The 17,149-nt window shown below is 44.8% G+C and overlaps 2 protein-coding genes across 3 annotated transcripts; both read right to left on the reverse strand.

The window, feature by feature from the left end:
* Positions 1-2,074: 2,074 nt before the first annotated feature.
* On the reverse strand, positions 2,075-3,669 carry LOC135578961 (gallinacin-12-like). Its single transcript, XM_065055637.1, is given in 3 exon segments — positions 2,075-2,544; positions 3,147-3,233; positions 3,236-3,669. Coding segments are annotated over 3 exon segments (267 nt in total). The 5' UTR covers positions 3,267-3,669; the 3' UTR covers positions 2,075-2,395.
* Positions 3,670-7,905: 4,236 nt separating this feature from the next.
* On the reverse strand, positions 7,906-10,848 carry LOC102084431 (gallinacin-11). 2 transcript variants are annotated; one of them, XM_005513638.3, is made up of 3 exons: positions 10,617-10,844; positions 9,557-9,685; positions 7,906-8,214 (listed from the first exon to the last, which is right to left on the reverse strand). In XM_005513638.3, the coding sequence occupies exons 1-3, from the start codon at positions 10,666-10,668 to the stop codon at positions 8,087-8,089; spliced, it is 309 nt and encodes a 102-aa protein (XP_005513695.1). In that variant the 5' UTR covers positions 10,669-10,844; the 3' UTR covers positions 7,906-8,086. The 2 variants fall into 2 exon arrangements, 1 of the variants encoding a protein (XP_005513695.1); XR_010471076.1 differs by having other exon boundaries at positions 8,113-8,214; positions 9,557-9,751; positions 10,617-10,848.
* Between the last annotated feature and the right edge of the window lie 6,301 nt (positions 10,849-17,149).

Below are 17,149 nucleotides of genomic sequence, written 5' to 3' on the forward strand. Positions count from 1 at the left end.
GTCAGTCCATCTTATTCATCAGGCAGAAAGGATGATGGATTTTTGTTGTTTTTTGTTGTTGTTTTTGTTAGTTTGTGTTTTGGGGATTTTTTTCAGAGTTATTTCCAACCAGATCAGTGATCATGGGAACACACAGCCAGGGGAGAGTAGCACCTTCTGATTTAACAGCAGCTTGCATTTGCATTACTACCAGAGGGACAAAGTTGCCTATAAACTGGCTGAGCATTTCCACCTCTCCTGATTGAAATTTGACTGGACAACAGCTCCAAAGTGTATAGACCCAGGAGCTGACAGGGAGATTTACAAGTTGAGCTGGATGAGCCCATATGTTTCACTTTCTTAGGAAACCAAGCTATAAATATGGTGGCTGAGCATCCCCTAGATAAGAGGCGTGAATCACAAACTTTGTGGATGAATGTGAGAAATAAACTGTTTGATTTGGAAAGGTGCCTTGATTTACAAGCCTGCCCGTGATGTACTCATATATCAGTGTGTCTTGGAGAGACAGGATGGAGCTGGGGAGGAATTTGGCTCCAGATTCAGCCCCATCTCTGTTTTCAGTGGCGGTTCCCAAGCCAACAGCCAGCTCTGGGTAATTGAACTTTCTTGATGGTTCATCCATCCGCAGGGGATCTCCAAGGATGGACTGGCATCTCACTGCATGTGTTGGTGTCCCAGACTGCTATGATGACCCCAGGAGAAGAGCTGCACTGCCCATAGGAGCATGGAATTACTGGAGTGAGCTAATTGTTGTATCTCTGGCAGCGGGTCCTGACCCTGGCGAGGTCAATGGGAATTTTCCTGTTTGATTCATCACAGCAAGAATTTCATCTCCCAGGGAGGACTTTTCCCTGGCTCTGACCAACGCCTCGGCTACTCAGCATAGCTCTCTCATTACATCATTGTTTTCTTGCTTTCACAGAAATGATTGACCCAGAGAGAAATATTTTACCTGGAAAGGGAGAATAAGAACTAACTGACAAAGGCAGGGGCAGTGTCAAAATTTCATACTGAAAAAAACACCGAAGGACTGAGGGTGGACATGGACAGTTAATGGATTTAGGCTAATGCTGCTCACAGGCGGAGAGCTGTGAGGTGCAAACATGCTACTTGATTTGCAATTATTACTGGGTGATTACAGAAAACAAGGAGGAGCACCAGAAATGCAGCCCGTGGATGAGGAGAGCAGCCTGTCGGGGCAATGGCACACACCTTTCATATTCCTTCCTCCCTGTGTTTAAAACAAACCTGGCCTGGGCTCTTCCATGGTCTTGCTGCATTGTGGAAGAGGGATGAACCTGGGACAGCCCTGCTTTTGCATTTCCTGGTCTAGTTGGTGGCTGATGGAGAAGAGAAGGCTTCAGGGAGACCTTATTGAAACCTTTCCATACTTAAAAGGGGCTGATAAGAAAGATGGGGACAGACTTTTTATCAGGGTGTGTTGCAATAGGACAAGGGGTGATGGTTTTAAACTAAAGGAGGGGACATTCAGGCCAGACATGAGGAAGAAATTGTTTACAATGAAGGTCGTGAGAGCCTGCCCCAGGTTGGCCAGAGAGGTGGTGGATGAACCATCCCTGGAGACACCCCAGGCCAGGCTGGACAGGGCTCTGAGCAACCTGAGCTGGTGAAGATGTCCCTGCTCATGGCAGGAGTGGCACTGGGTGAGTTTTGGACACCCCTTCAACCCAAACCATTCTGTGATTCTATGTACAGCACATTCCTGCTATGAACCCCATGGCCAATGGGTCTGTATTCTTGCAGGGATTCCCTGCTCCTTTTCTGTGCCTTATTTCTCTGGCCAGCCATTCCCAATGCCTGTAAGAAACTGGAAATGAAGAATAGCACGGAGCTTGCCAAGAAACACAGACTTTTATGTCAAACTGCGTAGCTTTTGCATCAAAAGTTATGGGAAAAAAGGCTGCTTTCCCTGGCAAGGGGAAGGGACAGAGCTACCTGCTCTGCTAGGAAGGTGTGGGCTGCTCTATTCACTCCTGGTGAGTGGGAGAACGTGCACCCCACCACTGGCAGCTTTGCTGGGTGTCAGCAGGAGTCACAGACAGGCACTGGCTGATCTGTTAAACTTCAGGTTTATTGCTTTCAGGTAAGTACAATAGCAATTTCTCACCTGTGTGTGACAGGTGATACCAGATGTTGTTGCAACAACCAGATGCCAGAAGGGGTAAAATATAGTCCGGATGGCCACAGTTTATCCTTGTCACAGTGTTTCCTGGAAAGTCACAGAGAAAGCAAAAAGCAACGTGTTCAGAAGTTCATGAGTGAATCCATAGCTGCATTCTCCCAAAAGTCACAGAAAGGCACAACTTTTCCTTGCCAACAGCAGCTTGTTCCTTGTTAGTGGAGCCTGCAGCTGCATTTTGCTCCTTCAGAATCTTCAGCTCTTTGTGGCAGTGGGTAATAACCATCTACAACAGAGGATGATGGGTTCAAAGCAGTAACCAGTCAGATATTCGCCAGAAACGCAGTTTCCAACTCGGCACAAGCCCCCTGAGTGGTTACAGCTGTCTGGTCCATGAGCATCTCCTGTATAAAGAAGAAGAATATTGGTGTGTAAAATGCGTGGTGTTTCTTCTGGTAACAGTGACCCAACCCAGCACTGCAAGTGTGCACAGAGCCTGAGCATGCACGGCTGCAAAAAACACACCCGGGATCCCTGTCCCACGGGAGAACTTCAGACACCTGTGTTATAAAACCCAAGGTCCAGAACCAGCCTCACTCAAGGAACATTTTATCACACGGTTGTTTTTTCAGGACATAGGCAAAGACATCAGCAGGTCACAGTGGTTGTCCTCACCCTACCAAGGAGGCAGCTGCAGCCTGAGAAAAGGCAGAAACGTTTTCTCAGAGCGCAGGACATCTCCTCTAGGGCTTCTCCAACCCATCTGCTGCTAGAAAGGCAGTGAGGTGCCTCATTTCCACAGCATCTTCCCTGATTATATTTCTGTTATCCCAAGGGATTAAATCATGCATTCTTTCCAAAGTGTCTGACCCAGTATCTCGTTCAGAAACCTGAGGACATCTTTCCCCCTCACTACCTATATTATTTTGATTGATTACGCAGTGAGGAAAGATTATTCCTTTTCTCCCATACCTCTGTTTACCCCTCTTGGCCTTCCTGATCTTACCGTGACAAATCAAGGAGATGAAGATGAAAATGAACCAAAGGATCCCCATTGCTTTGGTTCTGCTGGAAAGCCGCAGGGCTGAGATTAGATTTTGCAGAAGCCTGGCATGCTGGATGGCATCCGGGGAGAGTAGGCAGGAGTTAATTATATTCCAGTCTTGGGAGTAACATTTGTTGCTAAGAAACCCTCCGTGTCGTTCCGACCCCGTGCTGTGTCTCTAAACAATGTTGACTTCCTTCACATTCACCAGTTATTGGTTTCCTCCGTTCCTCTCCCAAGAAATTGGCATTTTGTGCTGGTAGAGTGCCAGCTGCAATGGAAAAAGAGGTTCAAGGGGATCCTCTGCTCTTCACCTGCAGCCAGCAAAGTCCAGAGGATGCTGATGGGTGGGAGGGTGCCAACCTGCAAGGAAAGAAACCTGAGGAGCTGCAAGGAGGAGAACCACACAGGCAAGGAGTGACTCATTTCTCATCTGAGCTCACATGAATATTTTCTCCAGCTGAAACCTGGGTGTGATTTTTTTCCTGCCAAAATGGCTACGCTGGCTTTGGCTCCTGAGGAATCTGGGAGGCTTCATTCCTGAGTGTGATGAGCACAGAGCACTGGTGGAGGAGGTAGCTCAGTAATGCACCACTTGGTGGTAATTATGTGATAGACGTGCAGCTCTTGCTGTAAAATCAGCTTGTGATATTCCAGCCACCCTTGCCGGGTTGCTGCTCTTTGCCTGGTCTTGCTGTTTGCTGGCCCTTCAGCTGTGTTAATATAACATTGTGTGTGAACTCATCCTAAAGTGGATGGTTGAAAGATAGAGGTTAAAAATTCCATTGTGTCTCAAAAAACATAGTTCAGATGATAGAGTCAAAGTCTGTTGTCCTGGATCAGCAGGCATGAAAAACTTGATTTATGTACCTTGAGATATGTAAGTATGCAGGATTTCTGTTTGAGTGACAGTGGCAGACAAGAAGCTCTGGAAGCCCAGCCTGATACCCTCGATCATCCCAAGCGACACCAATGTCCACCTGTGGGCAACTGAGTCTGGCCCTAAAGTCAAGAAGGGTAAAAGACAGATTTTGTCTGTCTCTAGGCTGAGATGGAATAAAGCATCTTGTTTGAAGGCAAGCAGTCCTGATCTAAGGTAGTGCTGGCAAACCTTTCATTTTCCTTGTCCACTTAATGTTCTGATTACTCCACGGTCACCTGCTGGACGAGAAATAGATCCAACCACCCTCTTGGAGCAAGAACTAATCCCTTAGGAGTGAGATTGTTCCCCTTGGTCTAGAGCAAGGATGTCAAACTCATTTTCACTGGTGGCCACATCAGCCTTGCAGTTGCCTTCAAAGGGACAAATGTAATTTTAAGGCTGTGTAAATGTAAAAACGTCTATATTTATACAGTTCTAAAATATCATTCAGCCCTTGGAAGGCAACCGTGAGGCTGATGTGGCCCCTGGTGAAAATAAGTTCAACACCCCTGGTCTAAAGCAAGGAGCTGGTTTGAGACCAACTGTTTGCACATCATGGTGTTTGGACTTGCCTCTCTGGGTGGTGGGCAAACCTGCAAGGTAAGTCTGGCAAAAGAACTGCAGCTACAGACCGTTTTGTGCCAGGCAGATACTGATCTCACAGGAACAGCAAAGTCAGCGGACTCTGATAACAATTTCCAGGTGAGCCTGCTCAGGTTTTGCAAAGGACTGAATTTTTCTACCTCTTCTCCCCTGGCCATTCTTTGATGTATTGCTTTTTTCAGTGCATTTCCACTCCAACAAAGGGGTGTGGACTTGATTTTTCCTCAAGCAACGTTCTCTTCATTTTCTTCATGCCTTATAACTGATGACAAAGCTTGGCTGGTCCCACTCATTGCTGTGTGAGGGTGAGATGTACCCTCTCTTGAAAGACTTGTAGAACTTCTTGCTGCTCCTTGCTGCCTCTGAGACTGGAAGGCGTGTGGTAGGCCAGGACCCTTCTCATGCTGTCCCAGATGCTGGACCACTCAGTAAGGATGCTAAACAACTCCCGAGTTGGAAGAGAAACTTTCTTGCCCCTGGGCCGTGACAGTGTGTCTTTGGAGAGTCTTCTAAGATCTAGGGTGGCAAAAGAGGGTGCGCATGTGGACATATTTTGTGACTGAATGTTTTGCACCCCTCATGACGAGAAAGGCCTTGAGGTGCTAGAGTGAGTTGAGAGAAGGGAACGGAGCTGGTGAGGGGCTGGAGCACAAATGTGATGGGAGCGGCTGAGGGACCTGGGGGTTCAGCTGGAGAACAGGAGCTGAGGGGAGACCTTCTGATCTCTGAACTGCCTGAAAGGAGCTTGGAGCCAGGGGGGGTGTTGGTCTCTTCTCCCAAATAACACGTAATAGGACAAGAGGCAACAGACTCAAGTTGCGCCAGGGGAGGTTTAGATTGGATATTAGGAAAAAATTTTTCCCAGAAAGTGTTGTTGGACATAGGAACAGGCTGCCCAGGGCAGTGCTGGAGTCACCATCCCTGGAGGGTTGAACAGACACATAGATGGAGTTCTTAGGGACATGGTTTAGTGGTGGACTTGTCAGTGTGAGGTTAACATTGGACTCAAGGACCTTATAGGTCTTTCCCAGCCCAAACCACTCAATGATTCTAACACTCTATGATGGGACAACATGGAAGGGGCAGGATACATTGCAGTCTTGCCAAAAATGAACCCCTCACCTCTTTTCTTTTTGCCTCTGTGAGATAATTGTTGGCTTTTTGAGACAGCACTTCCCAAAAGGCATTTGTCCCGCTGATAGCACACACATACCTGCAGTTTGTTATCATCAGTTAAAAATCTGGTTTGAGGTGACTTCTACAGTCCATCCCCCTGCCTAAAGTGTGGCCACCGTGGCTTCTGCCCGTAACGTGTGATTCTGTGTGTGACTTTCCACACGCAGGCGCACATTTGGTTCACTACAGAGTGGAAATGAAGTATAAATGGTCCTGTGTACGGTACAGACAATCCAGTGCCCAATATCTCCATGCAAAGCAAAGGGTGGACCAACATATTAGCACAGATGCACCTTTGTGTTAATTCCATGGGTTACTGAAGCTAAATTTTGTAGCTGGATCAGGGAGAAACATTTATTTATGAAAACAGGGACAGCAAAGGCAAGATACTCAGTGACAGAGTTTTGGGGGCAGTAAGTCTTTACTTATGTGGATAAGCAAGATCCTTTCCACCTCTTTTGCAGAGTTGAGGTATACACATCAATGAGCCCTTCCTCCTGCCTTCAGATAACCCCGGTCCATGGAGAACAACCAGTGATGCCTATGTGTCTTAGGAAGGCTGGAGGAACATGGTGCTGGCTTTAAAAACACCTCATGACATAGCAGTCACTGGATGCACACCATCTGCAACTCTGAGCACAGCCCTTTTAATCTGGCATTGACCCAGCATCTTCTGAGAAATGATAAATGCTCAGCTGGACAGCTGCAGCTGCTGGGACCTTGTCCTGCACCAAGCCACGTAGCTGCTGGGCCATGGGGCTCTGTCACACCCCCAAGTCACTACATGTTTTTGGTTTCCCGTGTGCCTTTGTGGGTGGGTGAATTGTTTTCATGACAGGGTTTTCATCCATGGTTATGGTGACTTTGGTGAGTCTCTCTGTGGATTTCTTTGCAAATTGTGCAGATCACATATTTTTTGAGATCTCTCTTATGAGGAAAGGCTGAGAGAGTTGGGGGTGTTCAGCCTGGAGCACAGAAGGCTCCGTGGAGGCCTTATTGTGGCCTTTTAGTACTTAAAAAAGGCTGATAAGGAAGATGGGGACAGACTTTTCAGCAGTGCCTCTTGCCACAGTACAAGAGGTGATGGTTTTAAACTAAGGGATGGAGATTCAGGCTGTACATGGGGAAGGAATGCTTTACACTGAGGGTGGTGAGAGCCTGTCCCAGGTTGGGCAGAGAGCTGGTGGATGGAGCATCCCTAGAGACATCCCGGGCCAGGCTGGATGGGGCTCTGAGCAACCTGAGCTGGGTGAAGACGATTATATGATTCTATGTATTCTCTCCTGTGTGCTTTATCTGCACACAAGCCTTGATTTGGGGCTAATATCAGGTTCTTTATACTTTGCTGATTTATATCTGGTGGCACCTCAGTGAAATCTTCACTGCAAGCCATTAACTTGCTAGTTACAGCATGACTTCCCCCTCTACTGAAGTTGAGTGCCATCCTCCTTCATGATTCAAGGAAGCTGAGATTTTGCATCATTTAGTGAACAACTATGAACTGCCATCACCCAACACAAATCACCTTAAAATAATGGAAAAAAAAGTGAAGAGAAGAAAGAAGAAGAAACTAAGACTCAATGGTGAGACTCCACACATAAGACAAAGGAAGACTTCAGCCCTGAATGCTTTTAAACAAATTGTTTTCGATAGTTTTGTCCAGCTGCTCAGAAAGATTTCACATAGATGTGCAACTTGTTGGTAGAAATAGGGAGAAGAGGAGGAAGACTTGACTGGCATCCTGCTCTGGAAAATGGGATTTGAGTAGTATAGATATGACCTGACCACGACAAATGAACAGTCCTTATTTCCGTCACTTTAATGGAAGGAAAAGACATTGTCTTTCCTTCTGTTGGGAAGGAAATGAAGGAAGGAATAATGAAAGACAAAAGGGAGGGAGGTGAAGTTTGGATTACAAGGGGATGTGGTTTCCAAGTATCTTACAGTGAAGTTTCTGTGGATTTCAGTGTGTAGGTGTACTAGAGAGACATTCTGCCTTTTTCCATACATATACAAGTGTTTTACACGTTTATTCAGTATTTATTACCTTGATTATATAAAGAAACATATCTTCTCTAGTTAATTATACGCTTCTCATGTTGAGAAAAACAGATGTCTTCCCTACAACACTAGGAAGAGAACTTGTTTGTTTGCCTGTCCATGCACTTCTGTGGTTTTCTTCAGTTCTGTGAGGTCTTTATTACAATTCTGTGCAGCACTTCCATTCTCCGTGAGGGCAAAGTCCCACTTGTTCTTGCAGACATTTGATTTCTGGAGGCACACAATGACCTCCCTCATCTTGACAAGTATGGAAGTTTGATGTCGTGTCTGGAACGAAAATGATTTTAAGTCAAAACAGAAAACTTTACATCACCATCTGAACTGACTCATGCGTGGAAGTGTCATGAAGTTCTGGTTATTCTGTCTCCAAAAGTAAAGACACAAAGAAGGACTATGGGGATTCTGTAAAAAAGAGAAATTTGTGACCCACAAACCTGGAAAAGAAACAATTGAAGGAGGGATATTGTAAAGGTATGAAGAAGGTGAATGCAGAATGACTACTTTTCATCTGCAGTACAGAAATAGGGGATACTGGATAAAACTATGAGGGAAGAGATTTTAAAACAAACAGAAGTAATTCTTAATGTAAAAAGGAAAAATCCAGTAAGGACTTTTAAACACAAAGATGCTTAAATCTTAAACTCCTGAGCCGCAAATTCATGAAAGCCAGCAGAATTTATAAGGAAGTGGAATTATTTGGTTGTGGCATTCACTAAGTAATTTTACTCACACACAGTAACTGTATAGAAATGTCCACTTCTGGCCACAGACAGATACGTGATGCTGGATCAGATTAGCACAGCTAGCTATAAGTCATGTATTGACCCAATCATACATGTCAACTATTGAGGTTCTCCAAAAATTAATTAAGTCCAGGAAGGATTAGTCAAATTTACAGGGAAGGGGTCAGCTGGCCCCCATTAAACACAACAGCATGGGTGCAGTCAGCAGCTCCCCAAAAGGTGATTATAGGGAGATATACCAAGGAAGAAGGACTCTATGTGGGCCACGATTCTTGTTTTCTTTCCCTAGGTATCTGTTCTTTTGGAGGCAAGACATTGGGCTACATGGTATTTGGCCAGCCCAAAATAGTGATGCTGTTCCTGTGCTCTACAGAATCATAGAGCAGTTTGGGTAGGAAGGGACCTTCAAAGCTCATCCAGTCCATCCTGCCATGAGCAGGGACATCTTCACCAGCTCAGGTTGCTCAGAGCCCCGTCCAGCCTGGCCTGGGACGTCTCCAGGGATGGGGCATCTACCACCTCTCTGGCCAACCTGAGACAGGCCCTTACCATGCTCAGGGTAAAAAATTTCTTCCTCGTGTCCGGCCTGAATTTCCCCTCCTTTAGTTTAAAACCATCATGCCTTGTCCTATCACAACAGGCCCTGCCAGAAAGTCTGTCTCCATCTTTCTTATCAACCCTTTTTAAGTACTAAAAGGCCACAATAACGTCTCCGTGCTGCCATTAAAGGAAGAACAGTCAGATCTGTCTTTGTAGATAGGAGAAGGTGACTTAGGCCATTTGGAGACACATCAAGAGTGTGTTTTGCTGGCTTTAGTAACCTCCTCTCCAAACATTGCCTGCCTGGGCAGGGTTTTCACACATACCTATGCAGCAGGTTTTCTGACGCCAAGAGCAGGTTCCAAATGCAGCAAATGGCTTTGGGCAGGATTTGGATCGGAAGCAGAAGCCGTGGTATCTGAGACAACGTAAGGTGTCTTTGGGCAAGCCGAGACCTACAGGAAGAATGGGATTCCCAGCTATGCTGCAGGATCAGTCCATTTCTCATAGTCTTCCTCCTGCTGAAACCCCATGAATCCCAATTAAAGGTCTGATAGAAATGCCCCCAAAACCCAAGGCAAACTTTCCAAAAGTTTTGAGAATCCATATGCGACCTCACAGGACTCCAAGTGAGGTCTTTGTACAACTAGAGAAAAAAGTAGCTGTTGACAACAATTTTCTGAACATATCCTGGGCATGCATGTTGTTGCGGGTAGGGACAGCTCAGACCTTGGATGCTTCTAGTTCTGGGACTGCTCCAGTCTAGTCATGCAAGGAACAGCATCATGTCCGTATGCTCTGAGATGTCCCTATGACTTCAAAACAATCAAAAGCTGTGATCTGGCCCTATTAACAGGGACAAGAGGTTTGCCCAGCTCCTTCCTTCTCTGAAAGCCTTACTCAAAGACAGGGAATTTCAATAAGCATGAAGAAAAACCAGGCTAAAAGCATGATCACTGAATGCGTCAGTGCAGCAGAAGGGATGAGGAAGAAAAAACAGCATATTCAGAGAGCTAATGTAAACTTCACTGGTGTAGTTCAACTTGAGTAATGCAAGGGAACGCCTCTGCTTCTCTCTTACTGTACAAAAAGGAGACAATTTATGACCCTGAGATAAGAAGAGGTAGACGATTTCCATGGTACCATCTTCCAACAGTGACACAAAGTGACATAAAGAGACTTCAGAGAGTCATAAGGAGCCAACGTCTGGTAGTGGTTTCTGTGGGCAGGTTCTGGTTTGACATCTGGTCACCACAGGTCCATTTTTCACTTTGATGTCTAGACTGAGAAATAGGGAACAGCTCTAATGAAAAGAGCTGAAGAGCATGGAGAAGTATAGTTGTACCTCCTACATGTGCAGATGCCAACATGGATCTTACCCCTTACCTGGAACAGCCTGGAGGAGGAGGAGAGCCATGAGGTAGGAAAAGAGCTTCATGGTGGAAGGTCTCAGTTGCAATGTGGACACGGGGCCAAAACACCAGAATCTTTTGAGTAGAGGAGTGAGCACTCTTGCATTTATAGGGTTGTAGGAACAGATCTGTCTATCCAAAGCACCTTGGTAAAGAGTTCAGCTTGACCGCTGCACGCGGCTGAACCTGAACAATGGCAGAGGATCACAAAAGCAAGCGGAGATATAACTATACCTCCCTGCCCGGCCACTGGGAAGGCTGCTGCTCAATACCAACCCACCTGGAGAGTATAATTACTTCAAAGCTCAAGGTGGTTGATAATGGACCACCCAGAGAATATTAGCCATTGTTTTGGTGGGAGAGAAGGCACCTGGAAATGCCAGAAGACTGTCGATGATGATGAGTGTAACAGGAGGTCCAAGGTGCTGCTGCAGTGTTTGCAGCCTCCATTCATCAACGGAAATAAATGATTTTTTGCATCATTTCCATAACTGAAGAAAAAAAATTGAACCAACTAAAAAATAAATATTCTTTCTGTAAATATTAATTGGCTGATATGATGGAATCAATTCAGTTGCCCATATATATAGGTCTAATTCCTGTGGGCTGCCCTAGGGTATCCTAAGAATCTCATGGGACTACCCAGTAACACACAGGACCTCTGAGACAATCTGTATGTGATCAGAGGGGAAAATGGATGAACATGTGTATGACCTAACTTATTTAAAATGGCACTAGACACTTGTGTGGTCAACTGACTGAAGGTCAAGGGTGGTGGTCAGAACTGGACTCAGGTACTAAAATGTAAGCATCTACAATGTGGTTGCATAGGAATGAGGTGTTTAGTTAGTGGTTCTAGGACTCAAATCACCTATTTAGCTACAGTGGGACCTTAGGAGCCAACGTGTATGCGGAAATGTGCACATAGATACTTGTACTTCTCCAGCCAAGTCCAGAACTGGGGGCATCTATTGTCATTAAAGATGCCTTAGGGATCCTACCTTGCCTCCAGCTGCTGCTTCATGAGGGTGCAGATCCCCCATAGCTCCTACATGATACCTGCCAGCTCCAGGCAGACATTGACATTTCTAATGTCATGGGACCTCTCAGATGGCTGTAGTCTCTATGTGTGGGCAACTGGGTCAACTCCTAAATGTTTTTCTTAATCTTCACCTTCTGGTTGGGGTCATTTTATAGGAAAACAAACAAACAAACAAACAAAACAAAACAAAACAAACAAAAAAACCCCACAACAAAGCAAAACAAAACAAACCCGAAAAGGTTATAGAATAATTTGTAAGGCCCTGCTTTGCGATGCAATGATCAAAAAGTTTAATACAAAATAAAGCACCTCTGATAGAGAGGAATCCTGTCCCAAACCCCACCATGTAAGCCAGGAGACCTGGGGTCCTGTTACTATTCCAGCAGATATATGATGTTTTTATACCACATACAACAAGGTCAAGAAAGTAAAATGAACATTTTTCTCTAGTTCTTGGTAGTCTGAAAAGGATCATTAGTAGATTTTAGTACCCCAGGATAAAACAGAACTGGAGCTAGGTCTCACGTCTCATAGCTACAGAGCTGTCAGACAAAAGAGCAATAACATCATCTTACCCAGCAGTATTATATGAAACAGCCTTGAAAAATCTTTCTTCCATATGAATTGTTGCAGTGAATTCAAGCTGCATCGACAGCTGCCTTGGTGTGACAAAATTCAAATTTAATTGTAAAGAGCACGACTACTCCTAATTTTCATGTTTGGTATCTAGTTTCAGATACCTGAACATGTATGGATTTAGATACCCAACTGATTTAGCTTTTTGCTCTTCCAAGGGACTTACCTGAGAAATTACTTTGAAGCTTCTGGTAAGGTGAAATGTATAAGATACTATTTCCAAACTATTCATCTTATGCATTAATCAAAATTATTAAATCATACACATCATTGTCTTTCATCAAACAGAGAATATTACATGCATGATACCTATATATTTTTCATCGGTCATTATGACGAACGTGAGTTACAACAGACACTCAATAAATTGTTAGTTAACAAAATAAAATAGAATCTTAATGAAATATGAATCCTCCTTTGTGTGAAATACAGAAATCTGGCACTTTGTCAGAACAACATCTTAATTTGTTACATCTGTAGTGGATAAAATTGGAATTTTTCCCTTTAAACCAAGTTATTGCATCTGTCAGAGTGAGAAGTTAACTCCAGAAGGAAAACAAGGAAAGCATATACTCAACATCTAAAAGAGAAGAAATATAATTTTGTTGAAGAATTATGAATGCTAAAGAGCAGAAATATTTTTGAAGCTAACAACACGCCTCCTTTTTCTTTATTCTTTGGGAACATAGGATATTCCTGTGTATTTATTACAGTAAATGTATTTTTTTTAGAAGCAGCTTCCAATCAGTTACTCATTTACATGGCAGTAATGTCTGCAGCTCCTCTCAGACCACACCAGAAAGTGACCAAGACGTCCCAAGTCCTGCTGCCTGCACGTAGAAAACATTTTGTACTCTGATGAGAAGGGATAGGCACAAAACGTTATCAGATCAATAGGTTTGTGGTTAGGTTGCCTGCGAGCAATCTACAGCCTGTGTCGCACGCACAGCTGAGCTTCTGAGTGATGCATGAGGCTGGAAAACAGAGAGGGGTTTGATTTGGACTGGAGTGAACTGGGACTTCTCCAAATTACTGCTGTGGGATTGCCATTGAAAAAAAAAATAATCATTATTTCTTTTCACATAAAAATTTGCATTCATACTGAAATGAAACTTTCTATGTTGCGTAAGACACAGAAATAAGAGTTTTGTCTTTAGAAAACCTCCCATAAAGTGGTGCTGCCTTAGTTTTATGCCTGATTTTAACAGCAGAAAGAACCAAACCCCAGCTTCTCTTCTGCATGTAGAAAACAGCTGACAAACAGCACCTCCAACTGAAATATCACCCATGCTGTTTTATTTCCAGAATTGTTTAATAAACATAACTAGTACCTGCAAACAGTTTGAAGAACTCACAACTTCAGGGCCAAATTGTTGCAAACTTCATGCAAGCATCAAACTATTGTAGATGAGTTTCTTAGTGACATGGCTTAGTGACAGCGTTAGGCTAGCGGTTGATGATCTTGAGGGTCTCTTCCAACAAAAATGATTCTATGGTTTTACTATTTCTTAACTAAGAAAGGATCCTGGGTCAGCCCTGGGCTGGCTAATGGCCTGAGGTAGTCCCCAGGAACATGGCAGACCTAGGTCCAAAATTCCCTCCTGATAGTTTTTGACACTACCTTAGCCAAAAGGCTCTTCTGGAGCAAGTCTCTCGTGATGTCTCCTACTGTTCCTTCTGCATCAAAGAACTGCAGGGAACAGCTCAGAAAACAGGGGTGGGCTTCAGCCATGTAGTCGTAGGTATATCTCCAGTTAAGCTAGGTTTCTGAGCTTCTGTGGCCATGTGGCAGTCATCTAGTGATGGTTTGGGCACCCTTGGGCATAAGACTTGACCAATACTCTATCTCTTCACTCTGTGCAAGTGTATCGAGTACCCCAGATAGCTGAAGGTTCACTAACAGCATCAAGTGCCTATGTTTACACAGATCATAGAACCATAGAATGTCCTGAGTTGGAAGGACCCACAAGGATCATCAAGTCCAACTCCTGTCCCTGCACAGGACACCCCACAGTTCACACTGTGTGTCTGAGAATGTTATCGAGTCTCTTCTTGAACACTGTCAGGCTTGGGGCCGTGACATCTCCCTGGGGAGCCTGTTCCAGTGTCCAGCACCCTCTGGGTGAAGAACCTTTTCCTCACGTCCAACCTAAACCTCCCTTGGTACATCTTCCTGCCGTTCCCTCAGGTTCTGTCACTTGTTGCCAGAGAGAAAAGATCAGCACCTGCCCCTACTCCTGCCCTTGTCAGGAAGCTGTAGGCCATGATGAGGTCTCCCCTCATGAAGCCTGAATATGAAGTCTGCTGGGAAGACTGAGGCAGAGCAGTCAGCAGAGTCAACTCAGCTCAGCTTTTACTGTGATGTACACATGTCAGCTCCTGAGTAGGTCTCTAGACCCCATGGGCTGTACAGCCTGTGGGATCCACTGAGTTATCTGCATATGGGAGCACAGGGCTGCTCAAGATTGGCCAGGGTAACTCCAGCTGCCCATCTAGAAGGTCTCAGTTGTCCCACAGGGTTTGTGTCCCATCTACCCCCATGAGATGATATCTCAGGTACACTGGGGAATCGCAATGCACACAGGTGCTTATGTCAAGCTGTTGATCTCTGGAAGCCATAATCCTGCTCCAGCTCTTTCACTTTGCAGGTGGGTTCTCTAAGGATGGAGGGACCATGTAGTCCAGAAACACTTTCTCCTCTGCTCAGCATTCAGTGGGAGTTCTCCTGAAACCTGGAAAACATTTCCTGGTAGGATCTGCACCCAAACCAGTAACAACCTGGGGAAATGGGATAACTCTAAAGTAATGTTTAATGCCACAGTGCGCCATAGCTATGGGTTGGTCTTCAGCAAGAAAGCTTACAAGGCACAATAGTGCTCCTAACTTGATGCATTGCCTGCTTACGGTGATCTTCAAAGATTCCTGGTGCTCAGTCTTAATCATTTCATAATACTATTTGAACTTCATTTCCCATGGAGCCAGAGGTGCTGTTATATTCTGCACAATTGAAGACCTGCTCCTACCAGGCTCCTAAGTAGTCCAGGTACTTTTGGCCACCTTCCTTGTAATGACAGGATTGGTTCTCTAATACCATCCCAGGTTTACTTCAAAAGTGCTGGAAAATAAGATGAAAAAAAGCAATCCCCATGGCTCGAGGAAGGCACAGAGTTAAAGAGGCTTCATACACACAGTGAGATGAGGCGTCTCTGTGTTTGTATAAGCAGGCAAATGAAAAATCTCAGAATAGCTCTGTAAAATCCATAGCCTCATAAAGCTGCCATAACTTGTTAGCTCAAGTTTCACTTCTATTCCATGACAGCAAGGGACTCTTGATGAATCTTTGAAAATCCCAGCTATAGGATGTGGTGTAGGCAGTGAAATGGGAAAAAGGAGTCCTGAATCAAGGGTAGGGTAGAAACATCTCTAGAAGTGCTTTTCCATGCCAATACTGTGTATGTGTGGAAAATGTCTTCTCTTGTTTCCAAGGGAATAAAGGTGTCTGTCACAGGACAGGGCAGCTTTGCAGTATCAGATGAGAAGGTGGTGGAAGAGGGGGAAGGAAAAGCCTCTCTTTTGCAGGAGAAGTGTATGCAGTGGATCAGCCCTGTAAAAATCCATCTACCTGCACTGGTGGAGGGGAGGTCCACCTTGCCATGCCATTGCTTTAGGATTCCTGTTAATTGCCACTAAGGACCCTGCCAGATCAGGGACTATGAGAACCATCTTCCCCTCTTAGCAGCAGACTGAGGGCAATACACAGGTACAAAAGGGTCATGTATGTGATGGGCTGGCAGGGATGTCACAGAGCGTCATCTTATAGAGACATATGGGGATACTGATGGCAACTGCATGCACAACCTTGGATGTATGGGAGCAAGGAAAAAGGGTTTTCACCACCCAACTCTTCTCCTGGGGTCTTGGCTTTGCTTTCCTTCAGCTCTTCTCTTTTTTTCTACACTTCTGACCTTCCAAACCCAAACCTACTATCCTCCTAACTCATCCCCAACACTACCAGAAACACAAGCCAAATCCTGTGCCCTGTACCTGCTCTACCCACCTCTCTCCCCATCTACCATGCCACATTCCTCATACCTTGTGAGTCAAATCTGTCCCAGACCCTGATCTCCAGGCTGAAGCTGAAAGTACAGATCTCATGAGTGGCAAAGCAACTACATCTCCAGGATGCCACCCTTGCTTATTTTGCTTTCTAACACCTTGGAAAACATCCAGATGGTTAATTAACCCATTCAAATCAAGCCAGCACAGACCACAGGCCATTTCCCATCTCCACTCTTACGTCACACAGAGCAAGCATTTGAATATTAAAGAACCAAGAAGAACTTATACCTCAGATATAAAGTATTCTAACAGGTTATTAAGGAAAGCTGTGCAGATCAATTAAGGGTCTTCTCACATGGTTTCCATTTGAATGCATTGTTATCTTATGGAAAACACATGTGTTAGTCAGAATGCATCAACCTGCACTTCCAGAGAGAGGTTGTTTTCTTTCATAATGCATCTAAATAAAAGTTTTAAAATAAAAGCATGAGGAAATTGCCAAGAGGTCTCCCCAGTCAGCATGTCCCACTGTTCTCCCATGCCTCAGTTCCTCAAATGCTGGTGCTCTACCCCAAGAACAAGGTGTTTCAGAGTCTGGAGATAACTGTCTTGGATTGTGCTCGGGCTGCTAGAACTGTATTTCCATGAAACATAGTGTATTATTAAAACCACTATTTTTCTACTTAAAAAGTAAGATCTTGCCATCTTAGAAGTGACCAGCACTGTGAGTTCCTGTACCTATTGACTGAAGCCACCACTCAACCCCTGAG

The sequence above is a fragment of the Columba livia genome, chromosome 3 (genome assembly GCF_036013475.1).
Source record: "Columba livia isolate bColLiv1 breed racing homer chromosome 3, bColLiv1.pat.W.v2, whole genome shotgun sequence".
Taxonomy (NCBI): Eukaryota; Metazoa; Chordata; class Aves; order Columbiformes; family Columbidae; genus Columba; species Columba livia.

Bases quoted from the DNA above. Each gene is read 5' to 3' on its own strand.
- LOC102084431 (XM_005513638.3), bottom strand. From the start codon at position 10,668: ATGAAGCTCTTTTCCTACCTCATGGCTCTCCTCCTCCTCCAGGCTGTT. The intron at 9,686-10,616 runs GTAAGGGGTAAG...TTCTTCCTGTAG, and splicing joins CCTCCTCCAGGCTGTTCCAG to GTCTCGGCTTGCCCAAAGAC. The intron at 8,215-9,556 runs GTATGTGTGAAA...TTTTCGTTCCAG, and splicing joins TCAGAAAACCTGCTGCATAG to ACACGACATCAAACTTCCAT.